At 43.4% G+C, this 22,159-nt stretch overlaps 1 protein-coding gene across 1 annotated transcript in view; it reads right to left on the bottom strand.

Annotated features, from left to right (window-relative positions):
* The window catches only part of LOC125724024 (NACHT, LRR and PYD domains-containing protein 12-like), a 593,671-nt gene that overhangs the window by 32,465 nt on the left and 539,047 nt on the right, over nucleotides 1-22,159 (bottom strand). The window contains exon 23 of the mRNA XM_049000874.1: nucleotides 6,395-6,451. Within this exon, the coding sequence (XP_048856831.1) occupies nucleotides 6,395-6,451 (57 nt within the window). The remainder of the gene's footprint in view (nucleotides 1-6,394; nucleotides 6,452-22,159) is intronic.

The raw sequence follows: 22,159 nt of genomic DNA, 5'->3' as shown, positions 1-22,159 counted from the left end.
GATACAGAGGGTGGTGTTGATCACGTTGCAAATCACTGGGTACATGAAAGACAGATCCACATGCAACTCGCTACACATCACTTTTATAGCTTTTGCCGGGGAAGATAACACAGCAATCAGCTGTTCTATCAGCTCCCAGTGTGACGCGCGTATCTCAAGTGACGTTTTTATACTCAGCTTCGTGAGTGTTTCATCCGCCAGGACAGACTGCATGGGGATCTGCTCATGTAGCCACTCCAGCATATCGAAAGTGGAATTCCACTGGACTGCACAGTCATTTTGTAGTTTCTTGGGTTTATGCGCAACTGGAACTGCTTTTCCTTCAGAACGCAAGTCGCCACAGACGAGTGGCGAAAATGACCAACCACGCTTCTTGCTGCATCGATGGCCTTGGTGATTTCTGGTAGGATTAAACCTGTCTTTATTGCCAGCTGTAGAATGTGCCCAGTACACTCTATGTCTTCTGGGTACTGCTTGCACAGCTCCAACGCCAGGTTCACGTCTGCGGCGTTATCATGCACTGTACAAAACACCTGTAGGCCCCATATTTAAGATAAAATAACATATATTTAAAAGCCATTCCTGCAAGTTGTCATCATAAATAGCTTTTGAAGGATTTCTTTGTTCTTCTTAGTAACATTTTGTGATATGTGAAGGAACAGAGGAAGCGGGAACATTTCTGTGCTTGTGATACTTTGCATGTGTGTCACTGTTTGTACCAAACAAGCCACCAGCAGAGGCAGCAGCACAGAATGTGGAGCTCGTCACCAATGGAAGGAGAGGGAGGTCAGAGTAAGAATCCACCTTTCCTCTGTGTTCAGGGGTATATCTGTATTACTGCAGTGCCACTGTGAGTGTTTTGTGGGTCACATTTCAGCTGACAGTCTCATTCCTAAATTTTGTGTGGATTAAAAGGAAGAAATTTAAACTAAAATATAAAGTAAATCGGGATTCCTAAAAAGAGATTTTATGCTTTTTTGGTGTTTTGGAATCACATGTACTGCATCATTGATGATCAGGCATGTAGTGAAATCAGAATGCTGTCCACATTGGTCTTAAGAACACATTGGTCAGAATAACAAATCAACTTCAGTGTCCATTCTTGCTGTTCCTAAATCCATCCATCCATCACCTTAACAGTTTAATCCCAACTGGGGTTGCGGAGCCTATCCCAGGAACAACGGGCACAGGTGAGAACCAACTCTAGGCAGTCACCAACACACTGCAGGGTGCACACACACACAGCCACATGGCCAAGTTAGACTAGACAATCAGCCTATCCTGCTCGCTTTTGTACTGTGGGAGGAAACCGGAGCCCCGGTAGAAACCCATGTGAACACAGGGAGAGCATGAGAACTCCACACAGAAAGGACCCGGGACCGAATCCAGGACCTTCTTGCTGTGAGGCAGCAGCGCTAACCACTGCATCACCATGTTGCCTCTTGAGAGGCTGTTCGCTAAACTGTATTCATTTATTTGCATTATATGACTTAGGCTTTAGGGTGGCATGGTGGTGCAGTGGTTAGCACTGTTGCCTTACGCCTCTGGGACCCGGGTTTGAGTCTCCGCCTGGGTGACATGTGTGCGGAGTTTGCTTGTTCTCTCCATGTCATCGTGGGGTTTCCTCCGGGTACTCCGGTTTCCCCCCACAGTCCAAAAACATGCTGAGGTTAATTGGAGTTGCTAAATTGCCTGTAGGTGTGAATGTGTGCATGAATGGTGTATGAGTGTGCCCTGCGATGGGCTGGCCCCCCCCATCCTGGGTTGTTCCCTGCCTCGTGCCAGTTGCTTCCGGGATAGGGTCCGGACCCCTGGCGACCCAGTAGGATGAGCGGTTTGGAAAATGGATGGATGGATAGATTTATGCTTTGAGCAGCACTGCACCAGGACATTAACTGGGCAGAACAGGAAGCTTTAATTGCCAGTATACATGTAGCAAATACAAAATATAGACAGAAATATACAAAATGTACATATAAGGGGAGGGAATAGCCCCCCTAATCATCAAGATTACATTTCATTACATTTTAATCAGAAAAAATGACAGTTATTTTACATGTTTGTTCAGCTGGCCAAACCCAGTCATTTATTTTTGCCTAACATATTGTAACACTGGCGGGGCGCATGTCCCAGCATGCCCCATGTGCAGTTGCAATTAGCCCTTGTTGTGTTGTTGTTCATGTTAATGGTCACATTTCCTTATTGTCGCGCGTATGTTTGCCCGTGTCTTGTGTGTACCCTGTCCGATCCACGTGTGCGTTTAGCTTACGGAAATCTCCCACCATGTGTGCATCTTACAGTTCAATGTCTGACAACCTTGTCTTTCCCAGTGCATCTGTGGTTCGGAGTTCGTTGGGTGCCTGATATAATCCTTTTTAGGACTACCAGTAAAAAGCATTTTAGATGAGCGAGTCTCCATGTCTCTTTCTCTGCTCCTGCGATGCCTCAGTCCACCCGACATCACAATAGTCACACTTCCGACAGAGAGAAAGGATTATACTAAGGCATTGACATAATTGGAAGTACGTTTTCACTTTTAAAATTGATACGTGCGGCAATCGGTTGTTATAACAACGTGATTATGTACCTATTTTATGTGCATTTGCGCCGATATAACAAGAAATTCTCGTGCATTTAATCTTTATATGCTAATTCATATTTCATTTGCGGTGTAGAGGTTAAAATGCATTGTAGTTTCCTCATATCAGCGCAAATTTATGAGCATTAAATATATACATATTTGCTCTGTTACATTAATTGATTGCCGCACATATCGCTTTAAAAGGTGAATACATGTGTACCAGTTATGTATCTCCCTGGTTATACTGGTTAAAAAGCAGAGATTTTACCTTTTGCCATGGAGAAGCAGCGACATGTGACACTCTGATACGGTAAAAATGATTCCTCCAGCACACAGTGAGCTATCCCAGCATGCATAGCGACACGGAGGAGTCTGTATAAACATAAAACCCTGGATAGAGGGGTTCAGTGAATGAGGAGGTGAAGCTGTACAGGAGGGTCAGTCCATCAGAGGAGACTCTGTAGAAGGACAGAGTACCAGCCGCCTGGTCCAGATACACTCCTACTCTGCGGGAGTCTGAGGGCTCTATGGGTATGTCAGTCAATTTATTATTATACTGGACAGAGTAACGGCAAGGAGAGCAGCGCAGAATCCATGACTTGTCATTGACTCCAAGTCCACAATCAGCACTGCGTCCTTTCCTCCTGATTCCTTTATAAGTCACTCCTATCCGGGCTACATTTCCACTCCACTCAGCCTCCCAGTAACAGCGACCAGTCACACTCTCTCTGCACAGAACCTGGTACCAGCAGTCAAATCTCTCTGGATGATCAGGATATGGCTGCTTTGCCTCCAATGTCGCCTTCCTGTTCCCCTCTAACAGAGACAGGAATCTGTTTGCTGTGTTGGGGTCCAGCGTCAGCTGGCAGGAGTCTGTAGGCAAGAGGAAGAGCGATTAATCCCATGACGAAGCCCAACATCTCCATCATTATCACTGTCACACCTCACACACTCACTAACACAGAACTCGCTCCAATACACACATTTTATTCCCAATATACTCATGTAGCCGCCCGAGTCTGCGGCGCTCCGGCTGCCCCCTGCGCTGTGAGACACGCCGCGCTGAGAGACTCGCTGGGGACCCAACTGCACTTTAGCCTGCGCTCTATTATTCTGTACGATACATAAAATATAAAAACAGCAAATGATTTCATTTCTGTATAATAAAACTATATGTCTTTCATAAAGAACAAAGATATTTATAAATTTTGACGTTTACATAACAATGTATGCAAGTTTACTCATGCTCATAAATGTATGTGTATGTGTATGTGTGATTGTATTGGTAATATTGCAGTTGTTGTTAACTGTGATGTAGTCCTTGATAGTCATGCACATGAATTTGGCCTAAGTAAAGAAAATAAGATCTATATATACACGCGTGTTTATTCAGCATCAACACCCTTTCTGCTTTTTATATATTGTTTTTTTATTGTTAATAGTCAACCTGAACAATTTTTGTTGGACACCAGCGCCATCTTTCAGTCAAATAACATAACCTTGAGACATCGAAGCGAATCATATAATCGATTTTAGAATCGATTCATTGCAACGGACAGTTGGAAAGAAACGAATAACTTAATTAAGTCGAACTTCCCATCACTACTCAGTGCTCCACGCTGCTCTGACTGCGAATGAAGTTTGTGTTAATGGCGCACGAGCCGCGCGACCGATCACGTGACGAGTCAGACAAGGTTCATACCATCAGGTTAAACCGAGGGAGGGACGGGGGTGCGCGTGCTGACGGTGTACAGGTACAGCATGAGGGAGGGAGAGGAGGAGAGAGAGAGGGAGTGTGGTGCGCGAATAGTAGGCAAGATGAATGACAGTTGGAAACGAAGTGGCACTTTGATGCATTTTTATAGCTATGATAACTCAAAGGCGGAATGCAAAATTTGCAAGACGAAGCTGTCATTTCGAGCAGGATCCACAAACAACCTTCACAGACACTTAGGAACTGCGCATCCAACAGTTCAGATGGAAGGAAAAAGACAGGCTAGCGTGCCTGCTACTGCCAGAAGCTGGATCAGCCCGTCTAAGCTGAGGCACTTAGCCTTTCTGCGCCAAAGGAAACGTTAAAATGTTACACTGTTAGAAAGGTGATAGATAGTTGTTATAGTGGATAGACCCTAAAACTGTAGGATGCTGCTGTTTTGCACGTAATCATTTTTCAATTTATATTTTTCATTATTTGTTATTCATGTTATTTGATTGTTATTCATAGATCAAAGACAAAAACAGATTTTCCACATATAAAATGTTCAATTCACGTGTAATAGTGTTTGATGTTTTTACATTTCATGGTATTTATACAGTATTAAGGAAATAATAAGGTTTAGTACACATATCAGTCATGCATCAAAACAGCGCTGAATCTGACTGAGGCAGAAGTAATAAAATGAAGAGTCATTTGGGAGCCGGAAGAGCCGACTCTTCTTGGTGAGCTGAGCTAAATGATCCGACTCACTAAAAAGAGCCGAAATTCCCATCACTAGTGCAGACTGAGGAGACGTTCAGTGTCACAGCCAGTTTGGGGAGATTACGGGTGCTGTCTTAGGACAATACTAACAAATCTCAAAACACTCATCGTATGTGCAAAAAGAACACATTTGAAGGATTTCTTTAAAGATGCACAGCTGTACCAGAATGTATTATACCCTGTTACACTCTCACACAAACACAAAGAAAATTTTATGTATTTCCACAGAAGTTCCCAGACTTTCATTTTTATTTAAGGAAGTAGTCATATTTAAACCAAAACCAGCCTCTTTTGAAACACACACACACACACACACAATCACAATAATTATGTGAATGTTATCATAATGTAGTATTAATGATATTAAGAATAAAAACATGCAAACAAACTTACATTTCTGGATCCCTGGTCTGGTCCTGCACTCTCCACTGTGGTCCACACTATAGCAGAAGCAGAATGACATAGTACTGCTGTATCCATTTATTTAATTGTTGTATTTTCTCCACACACACGAGTCTATAGCAGGACAGAGACACATTCTGTACTCACTTCAGTTTCTCCAGTTCACAGCTGGGATCCTCCAGTAGAGCAGAGAGCAGCTTCACTCCTGAGTCTCCTGGGTGATTGTAGCTCAGGTCCAGCTCTCTCAGGTGTGAGGGGTTTGACCTCAGAGCTGAAGCCAGGGAAGAACAGCCTTCTTCTGTGACTCTACAGAATGACAGCCTGCAGAGAGACAGACAAAAACTCTACAATAATTAAAAACACCTCATCCATCCATCCATCCATCCATTTTCCAAACCGCTTATCCTACTGGGTCACGGGGGGTCCGGAGCCTGTCCCAGAAGCAATGGGCATGAGGCAGGGAACAACCCAAGATGGGGGGCCAGCCCATCGCAGGGCACACTCACACACCATTCACTCTCACATGCACACCTATGGGCAATTTAGCAAGTCCAATTAGCCTCAGCATGTTTTTGGACTGTGGGAGGAAACCCCACGACGACATGGGGAGAACATGCAAACTCCACACACATGTGACCCAGGCGGAGACTCGAACCCGGGTCCCAGAGGTGTGAGGCAACAGTGCTAACCACTGCACCACCATGCCGCCCTAAACACACCTCATCACTATGAATATTACTTTTAAGTAAATGTGAGACTCCAATAAATATTTCAGTAATTACTGATTACAGTGTGGAATATGCAGTAATATTGACCTCAGTATCTCCAGTTTACAGTGTGAATCCCCCAGTCCAGTAGAGAGCAGCTTCACCCCTGAATCCTGCAGATCATTGTTACTCAGGTCCAGCTCTCTCAGCTGAGAGGAGTTCGACCTGAGAGCTGAAGCCAACACTTCACAGCATGTCTCTGTGAGTCTACAGCTGTTCAGGCTGGAAAAGGAAACATGTTAAGATATAAATACATATATCACACAAACAACAAAGGTATATAAACAAACAAAGGTATATAAAATAAAATATCAAAATAAAAATTTTAATTTTTCAATACAGTATGTGAGGCAGCATATACTTCAAAAGGAACTAGACAATCCTCTGATGTTCCTCATGTTTCTCGGTATGAAGAATACAGTGAATACTTTCAATTCAAAACACAAATACCATGAAAAGTGCAATGGGTCTGGACTGGATCAATGTGCACAGATGAGCAGATTTTGGTACAATACAGGTTCTGTGAGTTTACTGTGTATTTTCACAATTTTTTGTGCATTTTCATAAGTTATACATTCCCAAAATACTTTTCTGTATTGTCTTACAGAGCCAGTTTGAATAAGGGTATGAGAGTTAATATGCTCTAAAATACATTCATTAACTGGGATATTTAAATATTTCAGCGATGTTGTTGTTTCCCTGTCATAGTCAGAAACACAAATAGTTTGTACTTGATACCAAACTGCTGTTTAATGACCTTACAGGGTGAGTTACCCTGAGACTCTGTAATATACGCATAAGTATTTTTATAAATCTCTGTGCATGTTGATGGGGGTTTGAATGTGAAGTAGAGCTTAAGTTTTTTTAAATTTTATTTTTTCTATGACTTTTGAATTGCTGACGCCATGACTGAAATCCTTATTTTCTGTGTTGCTGTACCTGAGAAGCTGTTAAATTTCCTAAACACTAATCAGACAATTATCAATCCTGTCAGATAGGGATGAAATAGTGATGCTTTATTCATCCCCCTGGTAAAATAGTGCTGTCGCCTCTCTGATCTTGCTCTCTCTGACACACACATACAGGTCAGAGTGCAGGGTTGGCCAGCATCCAGCCCCCTGAAGCTGGGGGTAAGGGCCTTGCTCAAGGGCCCAAAACCAGCATCACTCTGCCAGTCAGGTATTTAAACTGGTGAACTTCTGACCACAAGCCCACAGAGTCCAAACCCACTGAGCCACAGCAAGAATGTTAAAAAAATATACATATCCTGCAGAATTAAAAAGAATTTCTGGGTGTCCATATAAATACACTCTGATTGTTCTGATAAGATATACAAGCAGTATCATGAATAACATCTGTACTTTTTTAGCGACAGACGTATGTAGGATCACTTACAGAGCTGTCCTAGATTTCTTGACCACAGGCAGCAGCCTCTGAAGACCTTCATCTGATCTGATGTATTTCTTCAGATCAAACACATCCAGCTCCTTATCTGACATCAGTAACACAAAGGCCAGAGCTGACCACTGTGCAGGTGAGAGGTCTGCTGCTGAAAGGCTTCCTGAACTCAGGTATCTTTGTACTTCCTCTATTAGAGAATTGTCACCCAGTTCATTCAGACAGTGGAACAGGTTGATGGTCCTTTCTGCAGATAAATTCTCCTGTATTTTCTCCTTGATGTACTGGGCTGTTTCTTCAATATTATGTAAGCTGGTTCTTGTCTGGCCCAGTAGCCTATTTAACAGACTCTTACTGGAGTCTGTTGAGAGGCCAAGGAGGAAGCGGAGGTAGAGGTCCAAGTGTCCATTCTTGCTCTTTAATGCCTGATCCACTGCAGTCTTCAGCAGGTCAGCTGATGAGTTTGACAGAAGCACGTATAAAGCAGCAAGATACTCCTGGATGCTCAGATGCACAAAGCAGTACACCTTCTCCTGGTACAACCCATACTCCTCTTTAAAGACTTCTGTACACACTCCAGAGTAAACTGAAGCCTCTGTGACATCAATGCCATTCTCTGTCAGATCTTGCTCATAAAATATGAGATTGCCTTTCTCAAGGTTATGAAAAGCCAGTTTACCAAGTTTTAAAAGGAATTCCTTGTCACAATTGGAGCATTTATTAAGCTGAACCTCATGTTTTCTCATATACTTGTCATTTTTTAAACTCGCCTGGAAGATCAGGAAGTGTGTGTACATTTCAGTCAGAGTCCTTGGAATTTCTCCACTGTCAGACTCACTAAACAGACTCTGAAGAACAGTGGCTGAAATCCAGCAGAACACAGGTATGTGGCACATGATGAAGAGGCTCCTTGATGATTTCACATGTGTGATAATCCTGCTAACCAGGCTCTGATCACTAAATCTCTTCCTGAAATACTCCTCCTTCTGGGCATCACTGAACCCTCGTATCTCTGTCACCTGGTGGACACACTCAGGAGGTATCTGATTGGCTGCTGCTGGCCGGGAGGTTATCCAGAGGAGAGCGGATGGAAGCAGATTCCCCTTAATGCAGTTAGTCAACAGCACATCCAGTGACGTTTTCTTTGTTACATCAAACCAGCTCTCATTGTTATGAAAATCTAGAGGAAGGCGACATTCATCCAGACCATCAAAGATCAACAAAACTTTGTACCTACACAGCTCAGTGGATTCAAGTAATTTCAGTTCTGGAACAAAGTGTTTAAGCAGATCAATCAGACTGTATTCATCCTTAATCAAATTCAGGTCCCGGAAAGGAAGAGTAAATATGAAGTGAATGTCCTGGTTTGCTTTTCCTTCTGCCCAGTCAAGAATAACTTTCTGCACAGAGACTGTTTTCCCGATACCTGCGACCCCTTTTGTGAGTACAGTTCTGATAGGTGTCACATGCCCATATAAGGGTTTAAATATATCATTGCACTTGACTGTAGTATCTTCTGTTCCCCTTTTCTTGGATGCTGTTTCAATCTGTCTCACTTCATGTTCATCATTGACTCCTCCAGCTCCTCCTTCAGTTATGTAGAGTTCTGTGTAAATCTCTTTGAGAAGTGTTGGCTGTCCTTCCTTAGCTTTCCCTTCAAATACACACTGAAATTTCTTCTTTAGATTACATTTGATTGTGTGCTGACACTGCAACAGAAGATGCCCTGAAACGAAATGAGAAAAATGCACAAGTTTTTCAAAAAACATGCATTTTTTACTCATATAAGCCAATATAAATCAAATTAAATAAATGATAAACTGAAATGTAATACACATTTTTTCATAAACTATTTCCCTGTAGCAAATCAAACACACACTGAATGAGGTACAGCTCTTACTCTTCTCCAGCATGTGAGCAAGATCATTTTGCTCCATGGTCCTCAGGATGTACTGTGTGATCTTCAGAGCTCCCTCTCTACCACAGGTCTTCTGCATCTGACCATCACTGTCCAGGTCATTGTCCTCCTCCAGCTGAGGCTCAGAGCATTCTGGGTCATTCTGATCCAGGTACCTTTTCAGCTTCATCAGCTCATCCTTCAGAAACATTTGAGCTTTTCCCTCCAGTAACTGAAATGAACAGTTACAGTTTAATTATCATCACTCCTGGCACCATATCCTTTTATGATTTCATTTGTGAATCATGCTGTGTTCCCTTTCAACTCATAGGTTGGAAATTCTGAGTTCATATTGGTAATTTTCAACCGGAATACTCCCAGAAGTTGGAATTCTAATTCGTGAAAATGCGGGAATCTACACAATGCAACCTCAGAATTGAAAATGATTGCGCCCTTTATCAACAGAGGTTAAAGCTGTAGTTTTATAGCGTTTATTAGCAGTTATGTCTTATTTGTGGCTCATTAAATCGGTCATACACACATTACTGTCGTACCACTATCGTGTTGCTACAGTGTTTTTATATGCAAAATACAACATAATGTGTCGTTATCAACTGGTATTGCTACCAATAGCTCACAATTAACCTGGCTAGAACTGGCGCCTGTTTCAGAGAGCAGATTTTCATGCTTAGCTGGATAACTTGTCAGATTGAAGGTAGTCTGGGTTAAATATACAGTAAATGAACAAAGATAAAGTCAATTTAAACTGGGGTACCTTAAATACAAGTTCTCTGGCTATGCAAGAAGTCTTGCTTTTTGAAACAGGTCCCTGGATTTGCTAAATGGCTTTCTGATTTGCTGTACTGGAACTTGGGGTGTGACGTCATTCCCAGCACCGACCTCCAAGGTAAATGGAATGCAACACTTGTTGTAAATATCATACTTTTGACAGGATGAACTACTTATTGTATGTCTGTAGAAGATGCATGTCAATTCAGATAAAAATTAAGAAAATACATTTCAGCAATAAACACACACCTTGAAGATGGATGATAAGTCTCCTCTATGTGGAATTGAATTACATCTATTCACTCGGTCCCTGTAAATAAAACACAAATATCCATCCATTAATCCATCCATCCACACTCCAGCCACTTATCCCAGTTTGAGGGTGGGGTGGGGGGGTCTATTTCAGACAGCAGAAGGCCTAGGATACAGGTTCACCCCGGGTTCAGTCCATCACAGGGCACAGACACACAGAGGCTGTCATATGTCATGGGGAATTTAGAAAGTAGCCTAAACACGTGTTTTTGGACGGCAGGAGGAAACCCATGTGATAGAGGGAGAGCGAGCAGCTGCAGACAGACAGGGGGCTCAGCCTCCAACACTGGGGGGGGTGAAGCCACAGCGCTGCCCTCTGTGCCGCCGCTAAAATAGGCATTTTATGGAAAGACAAAGGTCCTGCACTGACACTGACCACCACTGCTGCTGCTTGGGGGAATAATAACCTACATTTGTATTTAAATAGCTGTAACTGCCATCCACATTCTGAGCTCATTAGGGCGGCTTCCTGACATCAGCTTGCTTATGACAGTATAAGAGAAGCAGTGACATCTAGTGGTAGCATAGAGAGACAGCAGGTAGCAGCCGGGAGAGACGGTTTGGCATGTAGTTCCCAGTCACTCAATGACATTCACTGGTTACTTCTCGTAAAGTGATTAACAGGATTTCACACAGATATCGACTTAATTACCATAACTATCCAGGGGCGGAATGGGGAGGGAAGAGACCAATCCCGGGCCCTGCAATCTATGGGCCCCCAGCTGATTTACTTTTTTTGTTTAAGTAAACATAGATCAAATGTTCATGCCAAACCATTTATATGACAATTTTGGTTTAAAATAAAATGTATAGCTATACAAATATACAAACGTGTCCAATCGATCCACCAGCGCGATCCCCTCTTCCCCTCAATCGGCAGATTTTACAGACAGCGCTCCTGTTTCCCTTTTGGCTCCCTTAGCTCACTTAACCCTAAAGGGATTTATTCTCTCCCTTGTTTCCAGGGTTAACACTAGACTGCCTGTAATACTCAGGGGCTTCCTGTCTCTTGCTGGGCTGCACCTCAGGTTCCCAGCAGTTCCTGGTTCTTTTGTGACCTCTGGCAGCTCCGTAGGATCTGGCTCAGCCACTGGCTCCCATGGCATGGTGGGTGTGGGTGCTGACATTCCCTCGTAAGTAAGTCACTCGCTCCTGGGTGTCAGGTCTGGCATGTCGGAGCCTCTCGAGGCAGTAATTGCTCGAGAGGCCTGTGCTGTGTGAAGTTGTTGCTGGTCTGCACATGGAAACAGGCCCCGTCTGTCTTAGAATCGCAGCAGGGCTCCACGTCTCTTCATGCCAGCACAAGGTCTCTGGTGGAGAACTGCCTGTCTTTGGTTCATTTGGCGTGTTATTCAGCCTGTCTTTGTCCTTCAACTTGGCTCTCCTGCACAGTTGCTTTGGTAGATGTAAGCCTCAGCAGCGCATGATGTGTTTTGAGTTGTCTTTTCATCAAGAGATGCATGCAAACTGTTGCAGTGTTTCAGAAGGAAAGCGTCGGTGCAATGTTTCGACAGAGAAGCACATTCAGCCTTCACTGTAGGATAAGCGTGGTGGTAGGACTGGGTGATATATCGGGTTTTTACGATATATTGATATATTTTCATACAAAACATATGATGAGACAATATCGTTTATATCGAAATAGTTTGTTGCTTTCAAATTACATTCACTTCGCTTATTTCTCCTCACCCTGTCTGTCTCTTACAAAACTGTGCCTTGCCCCGCCTCTCTCCCTCTCTGAAGCATCCATTTTGGATGCTTTGAGAGCATGTTTGGTGGTGTGAACCATTCACTTGGCTAACAGATTGCTGGGGGGGGGGTGGTATGGACTCGAGAGCATGCGTTCGATTTTCACTGCCTTTCAGGAAATCCTACATCTTATTGGATACAAATGACAATCCATCATAAAGTTACAATTTGATCATGCAGGTCAAAGCTGCGAAACATCTCCCTCAGTCTTTGGACAGTCTCCCATTTTATCATCCGGCACAACTGGTATTGCCCATTGACTGTGTGGTACCGGTACAATAACCTCAATCTCAACCAGTCTCTGTTTCTCTGCATTGACTTTATGTTTCAGTGCCTAGGGGACCTTGCTGGCCTTCATGAAGCATGGTGTGGTGCCAGGCTTCACCTGCAGCTTGACCTTCTTCCCCTTCATGCTTCTTGGTTCATCCTTGAACACCACTGCATGTCGCCTCAGCACTGCTGAAGGCCTCGTCTCATCCGCTGACACTTTGTTATCTTTAATCCAGTGCAGGCAAATGGTCTCTAACCATGGCCGGCCCATCAATGCTGGGTAATCCCTTTTAGCCACATAATTGGGAAGTCTGGCCCTCTGTCTGTTCAGTTCCCCCAGGACCTCTGCCTTTCTGGTCTTGGGGACAGTCTCGCCGGTGTAGGTCTTCATCATGAGCCTTGTACGTCTAGCAGAATGTAACTCTTTTCCCTGAATATTTTCTCTGCCATGAATGACACCGTGACACCAGTGTCAGTCTCCATCTTGATTGGATGTCCCTCCACCAGTGGTGTGACACCATAGGCTGCTGTGCCGCCTTTTACTCTCAGCACTTTGACCAGTAGCTCCTCTTCTGAGTCAGTATCACTGCTGTCGGTCTGCTCCTGCTTTACAGCCTGCAGTTTTTTATTTGAATGTCACTTGTCTGTTTTCTCTTTCCGTGTCTTTTCCTTGTCCCTGTATAATTCCTTCCATTTCTCCCCCTTTGCCTTACAAACCCGCTCAGTGAGCCCTTCCTTACCACAGCCGTGGCCTGTGAGCTCTTCAGTCCAGCACTATGCTGGGTGGTGACTCTGCTTCCACAGTGGTGACATTCCTTGCTGCCACTTCTCTGCACTGTCAGAAAACAATTTCCAATTTGTATCTTTGCTTGTCGCTGGCACTGTACCCTTATGGGTCTGCGAATTGTATCCTAGCTGTAGATAATTTAACCTTTTCAGATACAGAGAAGGACTATGGGGCACACTTTTGTACCTTTGGGGGTACATTAATGTTGTTTGTACCTTGGGGATGTTTATACCTGGACTGTCAACTACGATTATCGCCAGCTACAATAAACATTTCCTTCCTGAATTTGATCTGCATTTGGGTTCTCTATTCATGCACTGTAACACATTTACCTACATCTAGGGTATAATTGGCAAACCCTTGAGGGAACAGCTCCAGTGACAAGCAAAGGTGCTTCCTTTTGTGAAGCCTAAATCGCTCTGTTATTACTAACTACTTGGGGCAAAAATATCCCTGTAAAGCTTCTACAATTTCAGTGAATCTATAAGCAGCTAGTTTATTTGGCTGGAGCAGTTGTAGCCCCTACCATGCTCAGAAAATCTGACACGACCAGCTTGTCTTTAATGCTATTAGTCTTGGCAAAAAATCAGGAACATTCACAATAAGCACCCCGACTCTCCATTGTTTCCTCAGCCTGCTGAAAAGCTCCGGTCAAAGGTGCTTTTGCCCTATTTTATATGAAATCATTTATATTCTCGATTAGCACGTGTGTTTTCACTAACGTCAGTTACATCACTTGTGTGTCACTTTCCCCTCTTCCAAGCACTACCAGGCATGGGGGCAAAACATCCACAACATCAGCCAATAAAACTCCATCATTTGCGGGAGTGAACAGCAGCAAGAAGTCTGTCCTAGTCGCCAGTGAGTGTTTGCATCCAGCTCACTGCATGTCCATATTTCACCTAAACCAGTGTTTCTCAGCCCAGTCCTGGGGACCCCCTGACAATCCATATTTTTGCTTCCACCCACCTCCCAACACACCTGTGCCAGGTATTCAGTGTTCATTATTGGCTGTGTGCTAGAAGGGGGAACACATGTGGACTGTCTGGGGGTCCCAGAGGAATGGGTTGAGAACCAAATCTATACCTTTTGCGTGAAGCATGTGGACTTAATTAATTAATATCATGTGGACTTAAGTGATTTTGTCATTTTGACATGCTTAGCGTAGGTTACGTTGACTATCGGTTATTTAGTCTGATAGACTACAGGCAGGCTTTAAAACTCAAGAAAGAAAAAACTAAAAACCACAAATTTTTGTTTCTACTCATTTTTGTTTTATATTCAGTCAGCTATGGATTTAGTTGTTTTAATTTCAGTTTGTCTCACTTCCGCTTTTGATTTTATTTTCAATTTGACTGACAAAATACTTTTCTTATGTTATTTTCAGTATTCCTCCTATAAATATCACATTTATTCTGCTCTGCATCAGCAAAAATTAAAATACCACATTTGAGAAAGAAAGGAACTGTTTGATTTTTTTGTCTGATGACTTAACATGATATGCTGATTAATTAGTAACAGGCTCCATTCCATTAAACATGTTCAAACTGAAGCCTCAGTCTGATCAGAGCTAAAGAGCCCATGAGAATCTATTTATTATCAAAGCAGAAACATCCGTCCCAGAAGAAGACAATCTATTGTCCAGTCGTGCTTAATCAATATAGAGCAGTAGCTCTTTTCCAGCTGCATGCTGAGGATTGACATTTAAAATGCACTTTTCAATCTACCTTCTAATTCCAGCTCGCAAGAAGTCAGTCTTTACAGTGATCCTCAGACTTTAACCTCAGACGTGATTTATACAGAAGACAGACAAAACCTCTGTTTAAATTTTCAAAGACAATTGGATTTGTAAAGTTAAAAAATTATGCATTCAATACAAAGTTTTTCCCTCATAGCTTCTGTGTGCCTGTATAACTTTTGACTGAGAGTCTGAGTGTTTTAAACAATGTTTAAATGTATATTTACCTTTGATCTGTAGGAAAAGGTCCCTCTCTGAAGTTGATTGGTTCCCCCATTGACTTGTCACTCTTCATGGAAACACAGCTGGGTACAGGTGAGCCTGCTCTCTCCATCAGGACACTGTGGACAGTGAGAGGAAAAATACTCATTATATAAATATAATTCAAAGACTATGAAAGGTTTAGTATCATCGTTACAACCTCCTTCAGTAGACTTGGCTGTGACTTTTCATTTTTTCATGTTTATTTGTTTGTTTGCACTGTACTTCACAATTAAGACCATTTTTAATACTGTGGGCAGCGCCACATTAAATCTTTAGCTGTTTAGCCTTCTGTTCTGCCTTCATGAACTTTTATGTGCCACGAAGCTGTTGATGCAAAAAGGCCTGTTTACAGTTAGCTCTAAAGTGAAATAAATTGTCTGATCTAAAATTAAGATTCTAATGAAGATTAATATCATTGTTACCGCCGTTGCTACACTTGCCTGTTGTTGCTTTTTTCTGTTCATTGATATTACATAGATTTAGCCTTAAATGGGGATCCCCACAATACATCTGATCGAGTTCCCAATTATAATTTTTTACGAACTGCCTACTGGACTGCTACCAGTAACATTTTCTGAATGGGGGGGGATGCAGATACCAAAAAATATAAACCAGGGTTTGGACCATTCTGGAAAGCATGCATCAACTCCAAACCAAAACAGGAAATGGAACTGGAGTTGGAATTTAAACCTCCCAGAAATTCAATTCCAATTCCCCATATTTTTTTCCAACCCCAACTCCAGTTCCATTTCCTGATTTGGAGTGGAATAGCTGAATTCATTCCGGAATGGCCCCAACCCTGATATAAACTTTACAGCATTCAGAAAATCACCTCGCGCCCCGAAGATGCGAAAGATTGAAGCGTCACCGCTAGGTGGCAGCAGAGGATGGCGTCTAGGGAGTACAATTAAATGTAATAAACGATAAACATAAATCACCTACCCCATGGCAATGGACGGACTGAGACAAAAGAAAATCGGCCCTGCCATTGCCCACCTCATACGAAAGTTGTGTTGGACAGCTGAGTCTTGCGTAATTAATCTTATGTATGTACATTGATCACACTTTACTATCAGCATCACACTCATTTACTATCAATGTGTTGTATGTCGTACAGCGAATTATCTGATATATGTTCTGTAGGCTATATAATGTGCCAGTATTGCTCAAATATTTATATCCTTGTAAAGTATTCTAGTCTATCGAAATTGGTTACGCAAGGATTTCATAACGGAAGGATGAAGGCTCTGATAGAGTATTATGGAGATGTGCTGTCTGTAGTTTTAACACTTAATCTGACAGGGTATTTCAGACTGTAGCTATGCCTACTTAAAATCCATTAGTTCATGTTTTTTAAAAATGCTACTTTTATTATTTATTTTTTGGACTATCCTGCTTTCGGTTTCAGCCCATAAAAGTGACCATATCTATTTCGGTAGGGTAGCACCAGTCGATAGATATTTTTGTCGAAACCCGCTAAGGTAGGACAACGCAACAAGGGAGCACAACGCGACAAGGTAGGATAAATCGACAGAACATCGGAAGCTTATTTTTAACCGTTTCTTCATGTACATGTACAGCTGTCGGTTGATAAAAGTACCTGTGTGACATTGGGGTTATTTGGCACGGACTTGTAACTGTCTATTTGTAATTACAGTATGGGGAAAAATATAGTCAGATTCATCGCTGTTCAGCTAAAAAATATTGATATATGATTTTTGGTCCATATCGCCCAGCCGTAACATACCCTCCATTTTGGGTGCCCATCCTGATTGAGAAACAGTTTACAGCACCCGCACTAACTAATCTAGCTCCCCCATAGGATGCCCCCCCCCCCCCGGCAATCATTAAATTACTATAAATGTGTTACACATGAATATGTTACTAGTAGTTTTATTTTGTTAACCAAAATCCTTACCTTGTGGTACAAAATGTGTTTATGTTATTCCAGAATCTTGTTCGTGTTTCTCGACAAAATGGACACTCTAGCTTTAGTATACTTTCACTTTCGCTTTCAATCAAACACGGAAGCGGTCTAAGCAGAAATGGACACGGACTCAGTGACACGGCGTTGGATTTTTGGGGATATTATCCATGTCACTTAATAACAAGTAACAATAAGAGAAGGGGGACAAGCTCCCGCCGCCACCGAATTCTGTTATTACGCATATTATGCGTTATACTTGTAAATATAAAACGCTGTGCTGCAGTGACAGTTAAATTATTAACACACTTAAGTCATTGGTCCACGATCTTAAACAAGAATCATTATTCACACCTACCGCCGTGCCACAGCTGCGTTAAACATATCCCTCTGTTTCAGTTATTTATGTATCTTGTGTGCGTGTATGTGTGTGTGCAAAATTACTGGGCCGTTATAAATTCTTAAATTCTGTATTAAGAATAAGTGTCAAATGATCTTAATAGGCTAGTGTCGAAATTGGTATCTGTCTTGCCCCCTTCTGTATGTCAATTCTCCGTTTGGCGGACAGGTGTCGCTGGCCATCTCATTTGGTGTTAGCTGCTTATGTTCCTCCTATTTCCTGTGCCGTCAGATGGTTTGATGTTAGGGCTTGGCATCTTCACTCGTCTCATGATTTGATTCGATTACAATGATCATGTCAGTGATTCTATTCCATGATGCATTACATACTCAGTTTTTTATATTAATGCACATGGCCTCCATTCATCCATTACTGTAACCGCTTAATCCCAATCGGAGTCACGGGGAGCCTATCCCGGGAACAACGGGCACAGGCAGGAACCAACCCTGGGCGCAGGGCACACACACTCACACAACTACAGGGCCAATTTAGACTCGGCCCACCCCGCAGGGTTTTGGACTGTGAGAGGAAACCGGACCCTCCGACAAAATCCCACACAAACACAGGGAGAACATGCGAACTCCACACAGAAAGGACCCGGAGTTGAACCCAGGACCTTCTTGCTGTGAAGCAGCAGCACTAACCACTGCAGCACATGGCCTCTTTTTCATCAACAATTACAAGCAGTCTGAAAAAGATGGACTCCCTTTTCATTATTTTATTTTATCCTTTTTCTATGACTGCACGCATGCGTTACGTTGCACATAATATCAAGGGAGGGAAATTATACGTCTGGCTCCGACTTTCCCATAACACATTGGAAAAACTGAAACAAATGAACATTGTGCATGAGTCACAACACCCAAGTCCAAGTCATGTCTCAAGTCGTTGAGGGCAAGTCTAAAGTCAAATCACAAGTCTTTGTTTGTGCAACTCGAGTCCGAGTCTCAGACTCGAGTCCCCAAGTCTGGTTTACAGAGGCGCCACTCACAATCACGGGCTTTCCCAAGGTCTCGGGCCTCCACCATCCACTTGATAGGTCACTCAGGTCTCGTCCAGAGTGAAGTTACTCAGAATGTACCCTTTCCCTATCACAGGTGGATCCCTGTCTGGCGACAGGGATGTTGGTCTCAACCCGTTCTCCTCTCCCCGACACGGTGCTCGCCCAACAGCTCTCAACTGTCAGCACTTTCTCAACTAGTGCTTGGATCCCTCAGCCAGGGGGTACTCCCACATGCACTCAACTCCACATTCAAATGCTACACAAATTCGTAACTTTCAGCAAGAAGCAAAAGCAGCAGCAAGAATTGGCAAGTCCGGCTAATTTAGTTTCAGGAATATTCAGGTCCGTTGTTCCTCGATGAGAGACCGAGCACGTCCTCAATCTCGTCCGGAAGTAGTCCCATCTGGCTCCACACTATGCTACATCGTACCAACTTCTCTTGCAGGATCCCTTCGTCCAAAACAAGCAGAGAACTCAGCTGCCCCACATTGAGTGCCAAATTGTGGTAGAAAAATTATAAATAAACCTCTCTGATATCTCTAGTTAAGCCACTTAGAATAAATCGCTGGACCTCTCAGTTGGTGAGCGAAGTTATATATTTTATTCAAGCAATCCAGCAAAGTGCTCCTGTCACACTCAGTACCCTAAGCACAAAGAGCAACCAGTTGATAAACCACAACACCCAATTCCCCAAAAGGACTTGTAAGACCTGATTGGTCACAAAACACCAACAAACCGAGCTCAAACATATAACACAATTCTCCTGCTCTATTGGTTCACCTTGGTAGCAGGGTACATCCACCCATTTTGCTGAGTTTCCCAAAACATGTCTTGATTGCTAGACTTCTACTTGAGATATGAATATGGATATTGATTTATTGTAAATACTTGGTTAATGCATGACTAATGTGATAACTACGTATGCATTTGACATGACACTAGGGCTGAGGAGGTGGGTTGAGGCAGGAGGTGCTCTGCCATCTGCCAGCGGTGGGGTGCCCGTTCCTCGATTAATCACTGTTTTTTTATTTTTTTTGCACTTTAGTCATACACACAGTCCATATTACGGGTGTGGGGAGGGGGATGGGGACTCCGCCGTCTGCCAGCAGTGGGGCCCTCATACCCTAACTGCACCCACAAATTTTAATGCATTGTAGATATAAACACAACTATCTCACACATATACATACACACTTTACACTAAAACGGGAATGCAATAGGGACTAAGGGACCTCCCCTAACTCTCTGTCTCTGGCCCTGCATGCGTGGGAAGCCCACCATGTGGAAGATCCATCATGGGGGGGATGCAAGCAGCCCTGGCCAGTGTGGGCGGCCTCCTGTCAGGGGCTGCGGGCCGGGTGGTCTTTGGTTCTGCTGCGCCATGGTGGGGCCCTGGTGGGCGTTCCGGGGAATATTAGGACGCTCTGGGCCCTTCTAGGTGAATTAGGGGGTTGGGTTTCGGCTCATGAAAGCTATGCGTTTGTGTTTCTGTGACGTTAATCCTTTTCAGACATGCATGGGCACCCAAACTTTTCTTGAAATTCCCCAGGAGGGGGGGCTGCACATGTGAATGCAAATGTCAGAATCTGTGATACTGGACATTTAATGGAGTTTACCCTGCTGGCTCCCTTAGTACAAAGTCGTTGTAATTTCTGATTGACCCCCATGTGTGAATGGAGCAGGAAGTTGTCCAGAGAATTTACTGTGAGTCAGTGGGAGCGTTGATGACATTTCTATCATGCAACAGGCAAAAAAATGGAAGAATACAAACATTACAGAGGGTGAAGAAGAAGGATCATTTTCACGAAGAAAAACATCTCAAAAAACACAGCTAACTGCAGAGACGACGCGATTAAGGAACTTCTGTCAGTAACTTCTGTCACCGTCTTCGATGTGCTGTAAACAAAATACTATGATTTCCGCAGCGTACTTTTTGCATCATGTCCTGCCTCCTGCATGCTCTACCCAAGCACCGCCCCTCATCTATAATAGATGTGAACACGTCTGAAATGGACAACATCCAGTTGTATGTTACATGTGTGAAAGGACAACTCCACAAAATGTCTGATCATGATTCTACTGATAATGTCTGGAGTTCATGTGTGAAAATGGCTATTGATTCCCTCACTCTTACACCCCACCCACTCCTTCAGCATGCATGTGGTGGTCTGACCCCCCAGCCTGTGAATACACATTCATTATCTAATCCACACTCCTCTGTATGTGTAACCTAGGGACCCTTTCTGCCCCCCCCCCCATTTTCCCCAGTCAGTCCTGTTTGCTTATTGCTGTGTCCCTGATTCTCTTTCGCCTCGAGACTGATGAAATAAAATGGCCTAAAACTTGTCTGACCTCACTCACCCCTTCTGACATTTACCCCCCCCCCAAACTGAAATCTGCCCCCCCACTCTCAGACTAGCCACAGCCCCTCCCTAAGCTTAAAGACCAGAAGAAACATATTCATAATTCAACATTTATATCAAAATGAATGAAGCATATATTATCAAATACTTTTAAATGTTATTGGATTCCATTTACATGTTTACTTATTATTTATTTACATATATACATGGGGCGGCATGGTGGTGCAGTGGTTAGCACTGTTGCCTTACACTACTGGGACCCGGGTTTGAGTCTAAGCCTGGGTCACATGTGTGTGGAGTTTGCATGTTCTCCCCATGTCGTCGTGGGGTTTCCTCCGGGTACTCCGGTTTCCCCCTACAGTCCAAATCCAGCTGATTGGACTTGCTAAATTGCCCGTAGGAATGCATGTGTGTGTGAATGGTGTGCGAGTGTGCCCTGCGATGGGCTGGCCCCCCATCCTGGGTTGTTCCCTGCCTCGTGCCCATTGCTTCTGGGATAGTCTCCGGACCCCCCACGACCCAGTAGGATAAGCAGTTTGGAAAATGGATGGATGGATGGATGGATAGATATTTTATTGACCTCTGTGGGGAAATCACCTTTACACCTCCCTCAACTTGCTCTATGTAGAGTAAGCTGTCTGCAAAGGGCAGCCACCTGTTGGGGTGCCCAGGAAGGTGGGGGTATAGCACCTAGTTCAAGTACCCACTGAAGCTGGGTTCAAACGAGTGACTTTGACATTGCAAATACACAGGTGCAGCCCACTAAGCCACACACTGCTCCAAGTGAAATTGGTGAGATGGTCTGAGTAGTAGGTAGAAATCAGGTTGGAGATTGTTGAGTATAGGCCTAACAGGTCAGTAGATGTCAGTAGATGACAAAATGTAGAACCCTCTGGTGCAGTGGCTGAGCCATTCTGGTTTGGGTCTGATGGTCTGAGTAGTTGGTAGAAATAGGCACCTTCCTACCTGATGTGGTAAGTCATTTCAGCTGAATTGTCCAAGGTGGGTCTTAGACATACATGGATAGTGGCCATAG

Source organism: Brienomyrus brachyistius, unplaced genomic scaffold, assembly GCF_023856365.1.
Source record: "Brienomyrus brachyistius isolate T26 unplaced genomic scaffold, BBRACH_0.4 scaffold54, whole genome shotgun sequence".
Lineage (NCBI taxonomy): Eukaryota > Metazoa > Chordata > Actinopteri > Osteoglossiformes > Mormyridae > Brienomyrus > Brienomyrus brachyistius.
Note: the sequence above shows the minus strand (reverse complement) of the source record. Positions and strands in the feature narration are given on the sequence as shown.